The following is an 18,981-nucleotide window of genomic DNA, read 5'->3' on the forward strand; positions in this document are numbered from 1 at the left end:
AGGTGCAGAAGGAGCACGTTCTGTGCTCCTCTGCCATTTAAACAGAAAGAAATATATTCTTCTGGTTTTTAAGATTAGCTGCCCAGTAACAGTCTTCTGGATGACCCGCAAAGATAAAATGATAATACACAATTTTAGAAATGTTATAAAACAATTGCAGCGTGACCATTTCCAAGCAATTTTAAGAATGCAGGTTTATAAAAGCCTGGGAGGACAAAAAAGACGTTTACTCGGAGCAGAAAAAAGGCAACTAAAATAAATAACAACAACTTAAAGGAAGGGCCAGGCACGGCTCTCTGGGAGGCCTTTTGACAACCTAGTGTCCTCCAGCTGTTTGGAGTACAAGTCCCATCAGCTGGCGCAGGGGCCGATGGGATTTGTAGTGCAAAACATCTGGAAGGCAGCCGGTCACTTCCCCCTCTGGGCTGCGCATCTGGACCCACCTGGATCTGTACCGCAACCCCTCCCTTCCGCTCCCCTGCCATGCCCTCTTTCCGCCTCTAGGTGTCGCCCTCCTCCACCTTTCCACCCCCCCCCCGCACTTTCGTATTTTGCTTTCTCTAAGATCCAGGATTTTTTTTTCTCCCCCTCCTAAATTCCTTTCTGGTCTCTTTCCGGCCATGTGCGATTGCAGTTTCCTCTGGGCGTCCATTTCAGCAGGCTGCAATTAATCAGCGGAGAAATAAGGCGAGGAGGAGGAGGAGGAGGAGACCGAGGAAAGGAGCAGGAGAAGAGGACCAGAAAGGGGACAAGAAGGGGGTCCCTCCCCCCCACCACCACGCCCGATCTCCACTCTCAGTCCCAGCATAGACCACCCTGCCAAGGCTCCCCGAGCGCATTTCCTTTCCCTGGGGGGAGAGGAGCTGCTGCAGAGAAGACCCTCCCGGCCTTAGGGATCTTGGGATTCTGCTTCTTGGGGAGAAGATCTCTGCGCCCCACGGAGGACCCTTGGCTGATGTGAGTGGATGGGGTGGCCAGGGGCTGCCAGCCGGGTCTCTGGGGCAGGAGGGGCGCTGCCTGCTTGGGTGCGCCGCCCGCTTCCTCCATCCCTGCAAAGCCCACCTCGGGTGGGGCTTGCCTGGGGCTTCTGCCCGGAGAGGGCATCATCCTCTCCAGCCCTAAAGCTATGGCAAGATTTCCCCCAGCTCCCTTCCTTTCTGGGCCAAAATCCCAGCTGGGCTGGATCGATGCAGCAGCCGCTCTGAGCCTGGCTTGAACCTAGCAGCTGGAGAAGCCTCTTCAATCAGGGACATCTCCCTTTTCAGCCCCCCCCCCCAACCTGAAGAGGGACCTGGTTTTACCTATATATTTCCATCCCTTGAAGCTTCCAGGAGACACAGGATCAAAGGAGACCCCGGTGCCCGTCAGAGAGAGAGAAATAGAAAGGGGTTTCTAATATACAGTATATGTCATTGCCAGCAAGGACTGTTATATATCGCAGCGAGGGTGTGTTGGATTTTTGCAGCGTCTGAGCGCCCCTCGGTTTCTCTCCTGCAAAAAAGGGGGAGAGGATTTTGCTGTGGCTCTGAGGGGTTTGCATGTCACCAGCCCCGCTCCAGAGGAAGGCCATGCAGTGAGGAGGATGTCTCTGTCCAGGCTGAACAGTTTCCTCAATGGCTTCCTGGAGGACCCCTCTGGGACGGAGGCGGCCGGAGCAGGGGACATGTCCGGGGTCCTCAAGCGCTTGGAGACGGGCACCGTGCTCACCCTGTTCTACCAGAAGAAATCCCAGAGGCCCGAGCGGAGGAACTTCCAAGTGCGCTTGAAAAGCAGGCAGATCATCTGGAGCCGCAGCCCAGAGAAGGTGGAAGGGGATGGTGAGTTGGCCGGGGACTGCCATGGTTTGGGACGCTATGGTTTGGGACGTTGGAGGGAAAGGAGCGGTGGGGTGGACCGAGAATGTGGGTTCTGGTGCGAGATGCATGGGTCTTTGCCGAGAGGGAAGTAGTGTGGAGTTTGCTCAAATGCGCTCTGGGCTGGGCCGCACTCTGACCCACTGGCCCAGGTTATTGAGTGGAGGAGGCAGTGTTAGAAACTAGATTGGCTAGGTGCCAACTGCCTCCTTGAACCAGGGTTACAGTCGTTAAAACAGAACGCCTAGTTGCTATTTTGGGGGCAGGTAGCTTGAAAGTCATATTCTTCAATACGACTTTTTGGTTCCTGATTGTGCAGATGAAATATAACGGGTAGAATTCTGCAGGATGTGGTATTTGTGTGTGGAGAACAGTCCAAGGATCCCCAGGCATGCGCCTCCAGGTGGTGGAGATGTCGTGAGCCATCCTGGTACCCGGGCATCGTCACTTGGTCGCAATTGGCCCATAGCCAGGTGCAAAATGCGCCTGGCGAATTTCTAACCCTGGGAAGATCTTGGCAACCCCAGTCTTAGCAGCCATTTATCCTTATGATGCTGCACAGGTGTGCTTGGGAAACCTGGCCACCAGGACTGGCACACCAGAGAGTTGTGAGGGCGCTGGAAACGGGCAGGGAAGTGTTGTTGAGCCGTTGGAACCTTCTGGGATCTGATGCCACAGGTGAGGCTGTCCTGGAAGCTGTTGTTATGAAGGCCACAGTGGGTTGAGGGGGGGATGTGTCTGGCTTCTTCTGGCTTCCATGGATGCCTTAGTGATCGGGAGTTGGAACCATCCTTGTTCAGCCCAAACCCTGACAGTGCTGTTTGTTTTGTAGACTTTTTCCAGAGGGAGCAGAGTGCAAGTGTGTGTTTGTGCAACACAATTTTATACATAAAAACTCAGGCACCTAGTCAGCTCCAGGTATGCCTTGTCGTCCCATCAGGTCGCTTGAGACCAGAGCGCCTTCCGCCAGCATCGCCCGGTGGCTCAGTTACAACCCTATCTGGGCAGGGATGACCCGGCTGCAGTAGTCTATGTTCTGGTAGCCCCAGTATTGGACTACTGCAGTGGGCTTTATGTGGGGCTGCCCTTGAAGACTGTTTGGAAACTTCAGCTAGTGCAGAACGTGGCCAGCCAACTGCTGGTGGGCTCCAGGGCAGCTGATTATATAAACACCGGTCCTGGCACAGTTGCACTGGCTGCTGGGACATATCTGAGCCCAGTTCAAAGTGTTGGTTTCACCCAATAAATCCCTGTATGGTTCAGGACCCCAATATCATTGGAGCACCTTTTTTGGCTGGCATCTACTTGGGCCCGTCAGTTGAGTCCCTTTTCGCAGACGTTTCCTTTGATGCTCTCTCCTCAGTGAGGCCTGCTAGGTGCCATCACTAACATGCTTTGGGGAACCAGGTGTAAAAATATCTCCCAGATATTTGATGGATTGTGATGGTTTTGCTGTCTGCTGATAATGCTGCTGCTGTTTTCTTTGGTCCGTTTTGTCGGTTGTTGTGATATGATGCTGTTCATTCGTGTTTATTCTTATCATGAGCGTCACAGTGTTGTCAAGATCGGGCAGACTGTGACGCAGGAGAAGGAAGGTTAGGGAATGGGGGAACCTGGGAGTGGCTGTCTCCCCTTTCTATCCTGACCAGTCACTTTTGGAAGGGGAATAGGGATGCCAGCTCTCCCGCCCGACCTGGAGGCAGCAATGCTCACAGTCTTGACATCCCCACAAGGGAAGAGACTCTTGTCCCACCTCATCTGTAAAAGCCGGTGTGAGGGACAGGGAAACTCATTGGGACATCTTCATTGCTTCCGTCCGGTTCTGAACTTCTTGCCCGCTCCAAAACTCCCGAATTGCGACTCCTAAGCAGTGTGCCTGTTGCCCAGACTCTACCATTGCTTGCCTGAGGAAAGACCTCTCTCTTACGCACAAGTAAAAGCCTTTCTTTACATATTTGGGTGGGAGTCAGGACGGTGCTCTTCACATTTTCGAAGCCACTTTAGAAGGTCCATATGTAGCAAGTGAAATAATAATGATTGTGGTAAAAGGTAAATGTAAAGGGGCCCCTGACCATCAGGTCCAGTCGTGTCCGACTCTGGGGTTGCGGCGCTCATCTCACTCTATAGGCCGAGGGAGTCGGCGTTTGTCCGCAGACAGCTTCCGGGTCATGTGGCCAGCATGACAAAGCTGCTTCTGGCGAAGCAGAGCAGCGCATGGAAACGCCGTTTACCTTCCCGCCGGAGCGGTCCCTATTTATCTACTTGCACTTTGATGTGCTTTTGAACTGCTAGGTGGGCATGAGCTGGGAGCTCACCCCGTTGCAGGGATTCGAACTGTCAACCTTCTGATCAGCAAGCCCTAGACTCTGTGGTTTAACCCACAGCGCCACCTGGGTCCCTTTAATGATTGTGGTGATGCCCCACAAAAATGTAAAGCAAAAAAATGTGTGAAAATAAAAAAGTAAGTGCAGCAGTTTAAAAAATGCCAGCACAAACCACATTTTGCCAACCTGGTGCCATTCAGCAGTTTGGGCCAAGCAACTCCTCTTCTTGGAACATGACTCCCCTTTATTTCATCATAAGCAGAGCAGTTTCTGGATCCACCATTATCTTTCTGGAAAGATTCCCTTACCCGACCCATGAGATAAAGGTAAAGGACCCCTGGACGGTTAAGTCCAGTCAAAGGCAACTATGGGGTTCCAGCACTCATTTCGCTTTCAGGCCGAGGGAGCCAGCATTTGTCCACAGACAGCCTTTCCGGGTCCTGTGGCCAGCAGGACTAAACCGCTTCTGGTGCAACGGGACACCATGACGGAAACCAGAGCACCCGGAAACGCTGTTTACCTTCCTGCCGCAGCGATACCTATTTATTTACTTGTGCTGGTGTGCTTTCGAACTGCTAGGTTGGCAGGAACTGGGACAGAACAACAGGAGCTCATTCCGTCATGGGGATTCGAACCGCTGACCTTCCAGTCGGCAAGCCCAAGAGGCTCAATGGTTTAGACCACAGCGCCACCCATGAGGGCAACTGATCTCCGCACAGCACTTTCCTCTCTATTTGCAAGTAAACCAATTTTGCAAATCACCACAACTCATCATCTGAGTCTCTTGTTAATTTCTACCCAGGTCCTGCTTACAGGCTTCCCCATGGCATCTGGTTGGCCAGCTGTGGGAACAGGAGGCTGGACTAGATGGGCCATTGGCCTGATCCAATATTAGCCGTATCTTTGCAAACCCAAGCAAAGGAGGTAGGAGTGGAACCCCCCCCCCCATTGGGGGAAACACTGGGACGTCTCACAGATGTGCTATTCCAGCACAGGATGTTGTGCTTTGCTCACAACGTCTGGCCACAATGCCTCCTTTTGTACTTGCAGATGTGCTCTCTCGCTTTCCTGCCTCAAAAATTCCTCGGCTTCCTTATCTCCCACAAATCAAAGAACAGACTCTCCAGTTCCTTAGAATGAGCTTAAGAAAAAACCCTTGCTCATCCCTTGACTTCCAGGACATTTGTTGAGATCAAGAACATCCTAACGGCTCAAGGGAAAGTTTGGGAGAGAAATTGGGGACATGGGGCTAAGAACAACGGAGGGGGGTGAATCATAGAGTCGGAAGGGACTCAAGGGTCATCTAGTCCAACCCCTTGCAATGCAGGAATCTCAGCTGAAGCATCCATGACAGATGACCATCCAATCTCTGCTTAAAAACCTGCAAGGAAGGAGAGTCCACCACCTCTTGTGGGAGTCTGTTCCACTGCTCAACAGCTCTTACTGCCAGAAAGTTCTTCCTGGTGTTTAGTCGGAATTTCCTGAAACTTGAAGCCATTTGTTCGAGTCCTACCTTCCAGAGTGGGGGGGGGGAGCTTGCTCCATCTTCCAGGTGGCAGCCCTTCAGATATTTGAAGATGGCTACCCTGTCTTCTTTCAGTCTTCTCTTTTCCAGACTAAATATACTCAGCTTCTTCAACCGTTCCTCATCAGGCTTGGCTTCCAGACCCTTGGTCATCTTGGTTGCCCTCCTCTGCACACCTTCCAGCTTGTCAACATCCTCGGCCTAGAACAGGACACAGGACTGCAGGCTCACTGGCAAGCGAAGGGATAGGGGCAAGGGCAAGGGTCACAGCTCAGTGTGGGAGCACCTGCTTTGCATGCAGAAGTCCCAGCTGCAGTCCGCAGCATCTCCAGGGAGGGTCAGGAATGTCCCTATGTGGAAATCTTGGAGAACAGCTGCCGGTCAGTGCACAGAGAGGGTAGCCAATGCGCTGCCCTCCAGATGTTTCAGACCACAGTCCCCATCGGACCCCAGCCCAGCCAAAGTGACCCATGGTCAGGGATGATGGGAGTTGTAGTCCAGATGTTCTGGAAGGCACCTTATTGGCTACTCTGGCGTGGGCAAAGCTGAGCTAGACAGACCAATGGTCAGACTCTGTCCGAGGCAGTTTATGATGATGATGATGATGATGATGATAATAAATTTATTATTTACACCTTGCCCATCTGGCAGGGTTCCCCCGGCTACTCTGGGCAGCTCCCAGCAAAATATTAAAATACAATAATTCATCAAATATTAAAAGCTTCCCTAAACAGGGCTGCCTTCAGATGTCTTCTAAAAGTCAGATAGTTGTTTATTTCCTTGACATCTGATGGAAGGGTGTTCCACAGGGTGGGCGCCACCACCGAGAAGACCCTCTGCCTGGTTCCTTGTAACCTGACTTCTTGCAGTGAGGGAACCACCAGAAGGCCTTCGGAGCTCTGGACCTCAGTGTCTGGGCTGAATGATGGGGGTGGAGACGCTCCTACAGGTCTACTGGGCCGAGGCCATTTAGGGCTTTAAAGGTCAGCACCAACACTTTGAATTGTGCTTGGAAACGTAGATCTCTTTTCAAACCAAGCCTTTCTGATCTGCATGTTTATGCCCCGTGGATCATGTTCCCAAGAAGGGAGAGGGAGCCCACTTGCAAGGAAACAAATCTTTCACCCAAAGGACACCGAAAGAAACCCTGCCCACTCTTCCTTTATAGCGCAAGGCCTCTACCCTGCCCCCCACTTTGCCCTGCAGGAGTTTGACTCCTGGTGAGCCAAGTGGGGTCCCCCCACAGGGATTCCCCCAAATGGAGCCTCTGTTGCAAAGGGACAGGATTTGGCCTTGGAGAATTCGCTCTGCACCCTACCCGCTTCCCTTCCCTAGCTCCCTCTCCACTGGGGATTACATATATCAATTCTCTGGGAAGTCCGATTTGCCGGTTGTCAGATTGATCTGACCTCCTTGTTGTAGGGCTGGTCCCCTCCCTGTTCCCCACTTGTATGGGGCAGCTTTTAATCCTCTCAACCGCACCAAAGCAAAGCTCAGCCCAGCCCTCCCTCTCTTGATGCATCTCTTAGGCAGAGAGGGGGGAAAGGCAGAAGGATCTCTAGGTTGCCAAGTCCTTTCCGGCCTGATGCTCCTGTGCTTTAAGCTGGCTTGCTTTTTCACGCTGGTGTTTTCCAAATGAGAAACCTCGGTCAGTTTGTCCTCCTCAGCAGTGTCTGTAGAACCCATCAGTCTGGTCAGACCTCACCTGGAGTACTGTGTCCAGTTCTGGGCACCACAGTTCAAGAAGGATATTGACAAGCTGGAAGGTGTCCAGAGGAGGGCAACCAAAATGGTCAAAGGCCTGGAAACGATGCCTTATGAGGAGCGGCTTAGGGAGCTGGGTATGTTTAGCCTGGAGAAGAGAAGGTTAAGGGGTGATATGATAGCCATGTTCAAATATATAAAAGGATGTCATATAGAGGAGGGAAAAAGGTTGTTTTCTGCTGCTCCAGAGAAGCAGACACGGAGTAATGGATTCAAACTACAAGAAAGAAGATTCCACCTAAACATTAGGAGGAACTTCCTGACAGTAAGAGCTGTCCGACAGTGGAATTTGCTGCCAAGGAGTGTTCTGGAGTCTCCTTCTTTGGAGGTCTTTAAGCAGAGGCTTGACAGGCATATGTCAAGAATGCTTTGATGGTGTTTCCTGCTTGGCAGGGGGTTGGACTGAATGGCCCTTGTGGTCTCTTCCAACTCTATGATTCTATGATTCACTCTCAGGCATCTGCCTTCCGGGTAAGCAAGCCTGAGATTTTTTAACGGCCACCTGTCATGGATGCTTCAGCTGAGTTTCCTGGGCAGGGGTTGGCAACCTAAGGCCTATGGGTCACAAACGGCCCACAGGGGTTGTATAACCGGCCCATGAGCTGCCCCTGAACCAAGCCACCCACTCGACGAGTCCCCATGCGCTGTGCTAAACCGGTGTAGCGTGTTGTGGGGACTCACTTCTGCGGCGCCGGAAATAGCAGGTGCGATCCAGCCCACAGAGGGATCTCCGCTGGAGTGAACCAGCCCAGGCAAGGTAAACCTTGCCGACCCCTGTTCCTGGGGGTTGGACTAGATGACCCTCGGGTTCCCTTCCAACTCTGCGATTCCAGGATTCTAGGGTTCTTCCCCCTGCCCCTCCCAAGACGTGACAATGGCGTGGCTTCTGTGTGGGATGAAACACTGTGGTTGCGGTGGGATGATGCTAGCGCAGGTATCCAAGCGCCCAGGGTCAGAGTGCCAGGAAAAGCAATCTCTGCCGGCCCCTTGCAGCTTGTGCTGCGGTTCCTCCTAATGCAGAACGGAAGCTCCCTCTTGGTGCTTCCAATGCTGCTAAAAGCTTTGGGGTCGTGCCCTTCTGCAGCGCCTGGTCGGACGCCACATCCGCGAGGGAAGCAGCTGTGTGTGCTCTCTGCTTCTGAAGCGCCCTTGTTGCAGCCGGGGTGTGGGGTGTGGGGTGTGTGACTCGCTTTGCCCCACTTCCCACTCTCTCCTGCGAAGGAGCAAGGGGCGGAGGGAGACAGCATGATCCTGCCAGAAATATACTGCCCCTAAGTAACCCAGCGCAAGCGTGCTTTTGAGGGGGTTTGTGGTCTTGTCCGGCTCTGTAGCCATTTGTGGGCGGCTGAGATTCTTCCCTTAGCGCAGGCTCTCTGCAAATATGTTGGGGGAATTGGGAGAACAGAGAGCTCCTTTGGTTAAAGGCCAGCCTGGGGACAAATTTGCTATTAGTAGGTATCAGCTGGAGATTAGCAGACTTGTGTTTGTGCCCAAGGAAGGCTCTGTAGCTATCTGTATTATTCCTGCACACCTCCGTTGCCAACAGCACCTTGAATTGTGTTAACCTAGCTGTGATTCCTGCATGCTGCTTCTTTTTTTAAGTCTCCCTTTTCCACTCAGTCTTCTGATTCCCAAGCATCAAACACAGCAACCCGTGTTTTTCAGTGATAGGTAAAGGTAAAGGGACCCCTGATCGTTAGGTCCAGTCATGACCGACTCTGGGGTTGCGCGCTCATCTCGCATTATTGGCCGAGGGAGCCGGCGTATAGCTTCCAGGTCATGTGGCCAGCATGACAAAGCCGCTTCTGGCAAACCAGAGCAGCGCATGGAAACGCCGTTTACCTTCCCGCTGTAGCGGTTCCTATTTATCTACTTGCATTTTTGACGTGCTTTCGAACTGGTAGGTTGGCAGGAGCTGGGACCAAGCAACGGGACCTCACCCCGTCACAGGGATTCGAACCGCCGACCTTCTGATCAGCAAGCCCTAGGCTCTGTGGTTTAACCCACAGCGCCAACTGGGTCCCTTTTCAGTGATAATAACCCTTTAACTCTCCCAGAACCTCATGTGCAGATCTGAACAAGTGCACAACAAAAACACTCATCTATTAAAATAAAAAAATTCCTTCAGTAGCACCTTAAAGACCAACTAAGTTTATATTTTGGTATGAGCTTTCGTGTGCATGCACACTTCTTCAGATACACAGGTACTCATCTATTATTTCTTCTTCTTCTTCTTCTTCTTCTTCTTCTTCTTCTTCTTCTTCTTCTTCTTCTTCTTCTTCTTCTTCTTCTTCTTCTTCCTCCTCCTCCTCCTCTTCCTCCTCTTCCTCCTCTTCCTCCTCCTTGGCTAATCTGCCCTGCAAGGCCAATGAGCCTGAGTTGCATTCATGTTTTTCTACCCGGCCTCCTTCCCCGCCTGTTGGCTCAGCCTTGCCCAGAGGCCGAAGGCTCCCTGCCTGTTGGACAAAGGAGAACTTTATTTGTGGCTAAATAAATAAACCGTTGGTTTTTGGCAGCCGCAAGCCCCTTGGGTGCTGGGGAGGGCACAGGGCTATTCAAAGATTAGCTGTGTGACTGGCAAATCCCTTCTGGGCTCCAGCGGGGATTTCCTCTTTAAAAGGGCAGTCAAATGGGGACCCCAGTGTGGAAGGGAGATTCTTTCATAGAATCATAGCATTGGAAGAGACCACAAGGGCCATCCAGTCCAACCCCCTGCCAAGCAGGAAACACCATCAAAGCATTCTTGACATATGCCTGTCAAGCCTCTGCTTAAAGACCTCCAAAGAAGGAGACTCCACCACACTCCTTGGCAGCAAATTCCACTGCCGAACAGCTCTTACTGTCAGGAAGTTCTTCCTAATGTTTAGGTGGAATCTTCTTTCTTGTAGTTTGAATCCATTGCTCTTTGCCCCAAGGCAAGCAGGAGGCGCCACCCTTGAAGTCCCAGGGCCTCCCGGGTCGTGGCACCCTGATGCCTTTAACCCCCTTTGCTGAAACTGGAGCTGTGGGTGGATGATAGTTTTTCCAGACAGCTGGGTTTCCGTTATGCATGCTCCTAGGGAGCGTAGGACTGTGAAAGCAGTCAAGATCGAAGCATGCCGCCTTGAGCTCCTGGAGAAAAGGTGGGGTTTAAATGTAAAAATAAACACACTCTTGGAGCAGCAAAACCCCATTATTTGAGCATGGTGGATGTTCCCTGTGGGCCGTGAGGTCTTCACCGCCAGCCAGCAAAAAACAGCAACAGCAGCAATGCATTTTTCTTGAGTCTTCCTTTGTCAGAAAGAGGCCCTCCAAAACAGCTGTGCCCTAAGATATTTTGGGCGCAATCTCTTGGGAAGCTCTGCAGTGCCGTCTCTTGTAAGGAATGCACAAGAGCCCTTCTGTTTGAGTGGGAGAAGTTGCGCTGCCGGTGTGTCTGGCTGCGCATGTCCAGCCGTGAGAAGGGCGAGCGTTGAAAACGGGACAAAAATGGTAGGTAGCCCCTGTGAGACTGTTTTGAGTGAAGAGATCTCATCTGAGACTACACTGGAGAGAATGTTAAGGAACCAGGGTCGTTCCGGCCCATGCGTAGGACTTGAGAAAAAGTTCTGGACTTTGGTCTTTGCAGAAACTGCTAAAATGGAGCAATGGAGATTGTCATTTCAAACCTCCTATTGGGCATCTTCTTGTAGCTGGTAGCTCAGCACTGGGAGGACCCCAAGGGAGCCATGTTAGCTAACTGGCATAAGACAGCTTGACGAGTCACTTTGGTGGAAAAACCGTCTACTTCCAGCTAAAGGAACAAAGTGTGAATATTCTTTTGTGGGAGACGGGCACCGTTTCATAGTTTAAGAAAGCAAAGGTGATATACGAGGACATCTCCCGGCAGAATACAAACTTTTCTGGCTGCTACGGAATTCATAGATTTGAATTTTAATACTTCCTAATGGATTGAACTGACAGATTAGTGGGTTTCTTGGGAAGGCAGCCTCTAGTCTTCTTAAGCACTGTTTGGTGGTGTTGGAACGGGCTCCCTCTGAAATTGGTGGCCTCTCCTTCCTTGGAGGTTTCTCAGCAGAGCTTGGATGGCCACCTGTCAGCTATGCTTTAGCATTGCAGGGGGGTTGGACTGGATGACCCTTGGGGACCCTATGATTCCATGACTCGTCTGCGGGAGGAGGAGGGGGGCTGTTTTTTATTACTAAAACCCAGTCGTTAAAGAATTACGGTATACAGTGGTACCTTGGTTCTCAAATGCCTTGGTACTCAAACGCCTTGGAACCCAAACACCACAAACCCGGAAGCATGTGTTCCAGTTTGCGAACTTTTTCGGAAGCCAAACGTGTTCCATTTTAAGTGTAACGCTTCCAATTTGAGTGCCACACTTCCGTTTTGAGTGTTACGCTTCAGATTTGAGTATTACGCTTCCAATTTGAGTGTTACGCTGAGGTCTGCCTGTTTTTGCTATTTATTTTGCGTTTTTGTTTTCTGGCTCTTTTTTTAGTTTTTGTGACTGTGTGGAACCCAGTTCAGCTACTGATTGATTGGTTGGTTGGTTATGTGACTGCGGTACATTGTTTATAGCTTTAATTTTATGGTTCGATGGTCTTGTTAGAGAGTAGAATTCATGTTGAATTGCTGTTTTAGGGGTTGTTTATAAAAGTCTGGAACGGATTAATCTGTTTTGCAGTACTTTCTATGGGAAAGCGCGCCTTGGTTTTGGAACGCTTTGGTTTCGGAACGGACTTCCGGAACGGATTCAGTTTGAGAACCAAGGGACCACTGTAAAAGGAAAGAAAAAAGGGACAAGATGAGAGCACGCCCACTCCAAGGGCAGAAAAAGCTGCCTTGCGCTGAGTCAGGCCCCTCATCCGCCTTGCACACAATAGCCGTCCGTTCTGACTAGCAGCGGCTCTGCGACTTTCAGACAAGAGTCTTTCCTGGCTGTGCCAGAGACGCCAGGAAGTGTGCCGCGGGGTCTTTCTGCACGCAGAGCCCTATCTGTACCAATGAATGACCTGTGGCCCTTTCTGTGTTGCTGTCAGTGTGCAGGGTCCGCACAGCCACAGCGCCGGAAACTTGCATATGTGGATGTTGCTGTGGACCCACACGGATGTTGGCACGTAGCTGTGACCCCCTATGCGGTTTTTCCTCACCCTCCTTTCCCAGCTGGTCCTCCAGCCTCTTAATTATCTTTCCTGCCCTCTACCTGCTGCGATCTGTCGGAGCCCAGCTGCAGAAGGAATTTGTTGCTGGAAATCCCGGGATCCGGCCAGTTTCCTGCCTGCTTGTGCGGGACAATAACTTCGAGTCTGCTGACATCGCTCTGGTTGCCGCCCGCACCCCAAGGCCTCTGCATGGCGGCGTCTCGGTGACTTTGGTTGGGAGAACTTAATTTGTAGTGAGATGACAGTTGCAAGAAAGGAGTTTCTGACCTAAGGGTCACCCAATTCAACCCCCCTGCAATGCAGGAACGACAGTCCATCAATCTACTAGTTCTCAGCTGTGCAGGATAGGCTTGCGCAGGAAAACGTTCCACGGGATTGTGACTTTTGTTGCTTATTTTACCCACCCATGGAAGCTCACCGAGAGATAAAGAGCGCTTCCACTGGGTTGAGGAACGTCGTTTTCGGCTGCAAATGAAGGCAGGGGAGGCAGGATTTCACCTTTGCCAGGAACCTAACTCCCCCCCCCACTCCTTTTTATACTGCTAAAATGCCAGAGTGTAAGATTCCACATGCTGCCATTTGAAATTTCGCTTTCAACAGTTTGGCAAAGCAAGATGGTTATGCACTTTGCAGAATACGTTGGTTAAAATATTTGTAGGCATCGCAGCTCATTCTGAATACAAACCTGAATTCTTACATTTAGAATAAAGTTAAATTATTTTGGAGATTAGTGCTGGGAAGTATTTTAAAAAGGCATCATAATCCCTTGCATGTCCCCCCCCCTCCCAAGTATATTTGAAGGGTGCTTTGAAGAAAGTTATTTTGGAGTTAGTGATGGATCTTCTAACTGCAGCCAAAATTATGATTTTCATCCATTGGAAGAAGGATGGAATGTGATGGCTACCTTAGTGAAATTAATTAAGGTCATCAGCAAGTTGAAAACCATATGCACTATACATTTAATGTGGTATTATTCCACTTTCAATAGTCATAGCTGCCCCCAAAGAATCCTGAGGGCTGTACAATAGTTTGTTAAGGGTGTTGAGAGCTGTTAAAGGTAAAGGTAAAGGGAGCCCTGACCATTAGGTCCAGTCGTGACCAACTCTGGGGTTGCGCGCTCATCTCACATTATTGGCCGAGGGAGCCGGCGTATAGCTTCCAGGTCATGTGGCCAGCATGACAAAGCCACTTCCGGAAAACCTGAGCAGCACATGGAAACGCTGTTTACCTTCCCGCTGTAGCGGTTCCTATTTATCTACTTGCATTTTGATGTGCTTTCGAACTGCTAGGTTGGCAGGAGCTGGGACCAAGCAACGGGAGCTCACCCCGTCACAGGGATTCGAACCGGCGACCTTCTGATCAGCAAGCCCTAGGCTCAGTGGTTTAACCACAGCGCCACCTGGGTCCCTACCAGAGAGACCCAGAGAGCTGTTAGGAGACCCCTATTCCCTGTCACAGAACTACAGTTCCCAGAGTGATTTAACTTTTAATGGTCAACCCTCTTCCCAGGTAACCCTGGGAATTGTAGCTCTGTGAGGGGAATAGGGCCCTCGGCACACTTAACAAACTACAGTTCCCAGAATTCCTTGGGGGAAGCCATGACTGTTTGAAAGTGGTCTGATACTGCTTCAAACGTATAGGGACCCTTGCCCTTAGCTGCAAAGTTTTGGAGTCAATATTTTCAGAGCAACATGTATTATATAATAGACCCTGCAGGTGTGTGGGTGTGTGTGTGCGCGCACATTGTTTTTGAAGTATCACAAGTCAGAATTCTTTCACAGGGAGAGATTCCAGGAATGCAGTTGCAAGAATCCTGCACATAGAGGACAGTCTGACTTGTATGCATTGATACATGATGGAATAAACATGTCTGCAATGAGATCATCAATTTACATAATTAGAAAACTTATCCTCCACCCATCCAGTGCTTTTGCATTGCTCAGTGAAGCTTATAATTTTCTTTTAAGAGCGCACGTAATCCCATCAGCGACATAAAACATAAACTTGGAAACGGGCTTGGCACACATCTGCGCCTGAATTTATGCAATCTTTGACGACGTCCCAGTTAGCAAGATCAGGGAAGGAGTGCAAGAGACAGTATAACGAAGTTTCAATTATTTTCCTCGCTGGTTTTTCAGGGCTGTAGCCACGTTCAGAGTAGACTCATTGAACTAGACCCTACCCCAGAGGACAGGATCACACTTCAGAATGACTGGGCCAAAGCAAAAAGGATGAATTTTAACAAGGGGAAATGTAAAGTACTACACTTGGGCAAAAAAAATGAAAGGCACAAATACAGAATGGGAGACATCTGGCTTGAGAGCTGTACATGTGAAAAGGATCTAGGAGTCTTGGTAGACCACAAACTTGACATGAGTCAACAGTGTGATGCAGCAGCTAAAAAAGCCAATGCAATTCTGGGCTGCATCAATAGGAGTATAGCGTCTAGATCAAGGGAAGCAATAGTACCACTGTATTCTGCTCTGGTCAGACCTCACCTGGAGTACTGTGTCCAGTTCTGGGCACCACAGTTCAAGAAGGATACTGACAAGCTGGAACGTGTCCAGAAGAGGGCAACCAAAATGGTCAAAGGCTTGGAAACAATGCCTTATGAGGAACGGCTTAGGGAGCTGGGTATGTTTAGCGTAGAGAAGAGAAGGTTAAGGGGTGATATGATAGCCATGTTCAAATATATAAAAGGGTGTCATATAGAGGAGGGTGAAAGGTTGTTTTCTGCTGCTCCAGAGAAGCGGACACGGAGCAATGGATTCAAACTACAAGAAAGAAGATTCCACCTAAACATTAGGAAGAACTTCCTGACAGTAAGAGCTGTTCGGCAGTGGAATTTGCTGCCAGGGAGTGTGGTGGAGTCTCCTTCTTTGGAGGTCTTTAAGCAGAGGCTTGACGGCCATCTGTCAGGAATGCTTTGATGGTGTTTCCTGCTTGGCAGGGGGTTGGACTGGATGGCCCTTGTGGTCTCTTCCAACTCTATGATTCTAACTTAATGGGCCTAAGCCAGTCATACCCATCAGTTTCAATGAGTTTGAGTGTGATGACGGCGTCCCTTTCTGTACTCGTAGACAACAAGGAGTCTCGTGATACTTACTGTTCTGGGTCTTTTGTGAATGGATGCATGAAATACCATATTTGGTTGGCATTGCATTTCTACACCTGGGCACGGGGGGGGGGGGGAGGATACAAGCAGTGGGGGCCAGATACTGTAATCACAAAACCCGAGAGGTACTGTCCTGTGTCAAGCTGAAGCATATACAAGAAAAGTGGCACATTTATGATCTGGTGGAGTTGTTATTGATAACAGGAAATGACTATAAATTTGCACACATGGTGGAAAATAGGAAACTGCCTTGTTTTGAGCCAGACTATTGTTCCACCTATCTCAATATTGTCTACACTGACTGGCAGCTCTCCAGGGTTTCAGGCAGGGAGTATGCAAAAGAGATGCTGTACAGCAGAGCTACTTAAAAACCTCCGTAGAAGGAGAGTCTACCACAGGCTTCCTCAACCTCGGCCCTCCAGATGTTCTGGGACTACAATTCCCATCATCCCTGACCACTGGTCCTGCTAGCTAGGGATCATGGGAGTTGTAGGCCAAAAACATCTGGCGGGCCAAAGTTGAGGAAGCCTGGTCTACCATCTCTCAAGGGGGTCTGTTCCGCTGTCGAATGACTCTTTCTTCCTGATGTTTAGTCGGAATCTCCTTTTGTGTGCGCGCCTTTTTAGTGCGGCTGGGGGGGGAGTCAGCACTTGTCTGCTCCCCCCCCTCAACCGCTGGGCACCTGGAGAGTCCAAAGTTGCCCCCAGAAAGTGGTGTCGACTGACGTCTGGCTCCTGCAGAAAGCTCACCCGTCCAAGCCGTCTCCTAGTCCAAGGCCGCAGAGCCAGAAGCCACCCTATAATAACCCCACCGGCTGCGGCTTCTTCAAAGAGCCTAATGAGAGTCGTGCTCGGAAAGGTGGGCAAGCTTTGCGTTTAAGTGGCCCCTTGTCGGCAGACAGCTGTAATTTGAACGGATGAGATCAAACTACCCTGGGGCGGAGGGCAGGCAGGCAGGCAGACGGACGGACGGAGGCAGGCAGGAGAAGGAAAACCTAAGGCGAGAGAGTTTTGGGGCTTTGTCGGTTCAGCTGCAGGCTGCCCTCCGTCTCTTTTGCGGATGCATGCAGGGCACCTCACTTTTAAACAGGTTGGAGGTTTGGCTGCCACCCCCTCCAAAAATGTACCATACTGTATATATAAACCCTATGGAATTGGGTGCTTGTTGTTGTTTCTTGAAATGGAGCCCCTAAGCCAGTGTTTCTCAAACTCGACCCTCCAGCTGTTTTGGGACGACAACTCCCATCATTCCCTGACCACCAGGTCCTGCTAGCTAGGGGTGATGGGAGTTGTAGTCCAACAACAGCTGGAGACGCCCTGCTCTAAGTCCTTTTGTGGAAGTGGGAGACCCGCCTCCTGTCCCCGATTCTTCTTGTGTGCCGCCTTGCAAAAGAGCATCATAAGAGCTTGGCTGCTGGATCAGCCCAATGGACCATCAAGTCCCACAGCTTCCTGTTCTCACGGGGGGCCAATCAGATGCTCCAAAGCCTTTGATAGCCTTCAAATCTCCTTCTTCACACCCAAAAACCTCCGGGGCTTCAAAAGAGGATCAGCCAAGTTTTTGCTTTAGCTGAGACGCCTGCATTGTAGGGGGTTGGACTAGATGACCCTGGGTGTCCCTTCCAACTCTAAGGTTCTATGATTCTATGGAGAATAAAGCTATCAGTGGGTACTAGCCACAATGCTGTGTTAGGAACTCAGATCTATAAGCTAATTGCCAAATGTAACATGGGTTACAATCACCACAGTTGAATGTCAAGGCGCTTTTTCCTTGTGGTGGTGGAGGAGGAGGAGGAGGAGGAGGAGGAGGAGGAGGAGGAGGAGGAGAAGAAGAAGAAGAAGAAGAAGAAGAAGAAGAAGAAGAAGAAGAAGAAGAAGAAGAAGAAATTTCAGTTCTATACCACTTTATATTTTGAAAAAAAAAAAAACCTCAGAGCGGTTTACAACGTATTGAAACATCAAATAAAACAATCCGGAATAAAACAAATTTAAACTTCAAGCAAAATCATTTCAGATCCTTCTGTAAAGGGACATTTTGCTTTCCCCAGTCACCATCCTGGCACCCAGAGATCTCCACACGGTTGCAACTGGATCTGTGCCCTTCTCAAAAGACACCTGGCTTATTTCTAGCACCGCCTCAGCCACTAAAAATCTAAAAAATCTAAAAATCAGTCTGCCTCTGGATGCAAGTTGCTAAGAATCACAACTGTGGTTAGGGCTGCTGCTGTTTAGAGCAGGCACCCTCCAGATGTTTTGGCCTACAACTCCCATGATCCCTAGCTAACAGGACCAGTGGTGAGGGATGATAGGAATTGTAGTCCAAAACATCTGGGGGGGGGCCAAAGGTTGGGGATGCCTGCTTTAGAGCTTCCCAGAGGCTTCTGGGTGGTCCTGGCCATCTGCCATGGATGCTTTAGATGAGTAACTGAGATTCTTGCAGGGGGTTGGACTAGATGACCCACAGGGTCCCTTCCAACTCTACAGTTCTATGATTCTATGACAGGCATCCCCAAACTGCGGCCCTCCAGATGTTTTGGCCTACAATTCCCATGATCCCTAGCTAACAGAACCAGTGTTGGGGAAGATGGGAATTGTAGTCCAAAACATCTGGAGGGCCGAAGTTTGGGGATGCCTGTTCTATGACCTTGTGGGAACGGGATTCTGGGCCGGAGGTGCCTTTTCTCCTGATCCAGCAGGGTTTCTCCTTAAGTTCTTATGAGTTGATAGCACTTCTTGGACTTTGATGCGAGAAATCTAGGTTTCCACTCCAGTCTTCTTTCCTCTTATCTGCACAACCTTTGACCCGTCTCTGCCCCGTCTCCAGATCCTGCCCATCAAGACGAGGAATTCCAGTGAGCTGCCTCCTGCGGCTGCTGTAGGAGCAAACGTACAAAGATCCCCACGGATACAGAGTTTGAAACAGCCGTGTGCCAAGAGTCTCCCTCCTGGTGCAGTGCTGGAAACAATCGCTGCTGAACGTGACCCAGGTCTCTGGGTGTGATGCTTTCTGGAAACTTGTGTCAGATTCCGGAAATCCCAAAAAAATACACTCGGTCCTATTTATAACACTGGAGGGGAAACAAAATAGCCTTGTTCCTGGGGGCGTAAGTGGCTTTGCAGTGATGTTCCCAAATGCGATGGAGGGAATAAGACAGGACTTGTTGACCCCATGGCTTATTTTAAGGGGGACGTGGGTGGCGCTGTGGTCTAAACCACAGAGCCTAGGGCTTGCCAATCAGAAGGTTGGCGGTTCG

At 50.3% G+C, this 18,981-nt stretch overlaps 1 protein-coding gene across 2 annotated transcripts in view; it reads left to right on the forward strand.

Annotated features, from left to right (window-relative positions):
- The first annotated feature begins 625 nt into the window (after nt 1-625).
- Nucleotides 626-18,981, forward strand: part of LOC118089856 (1-phosphatidylinositol 4,5-bisphosphate phosphodiesterase gamma-1) — a 73,528-nt gene continuing 55,172 nt past the window's right edge. For both annotated transcript variants that reach the window (XM_035124907.2, XM_035124908.2), the window contains exon 1: nt 626-1,817. In XM_035124907.2, the coding sequence (XP_034980798.2) occupies nt 1,583-1,817 (235 nt within the window). In that variant the 5' untranslated portion in view covers nt 626-1,582. The remainder of the gene's footprint in view (nt 1,818-18,981) is intronic.

This window comes from Zootoca vivipara, chromosome 8 (genome assembly GCF_963506605.1).
Source record: "Zootoca vivipara chromosome 8, rZooViv1.1, whole genome shotgun sequence".
Classification (NCBI taxonomy): domain Eukaryota; kingdom Metazoa; phylum Chordata; class Lepidosauria; order Squamata; family Lacertidae; genus Zootoca; species Zootoca vivipara.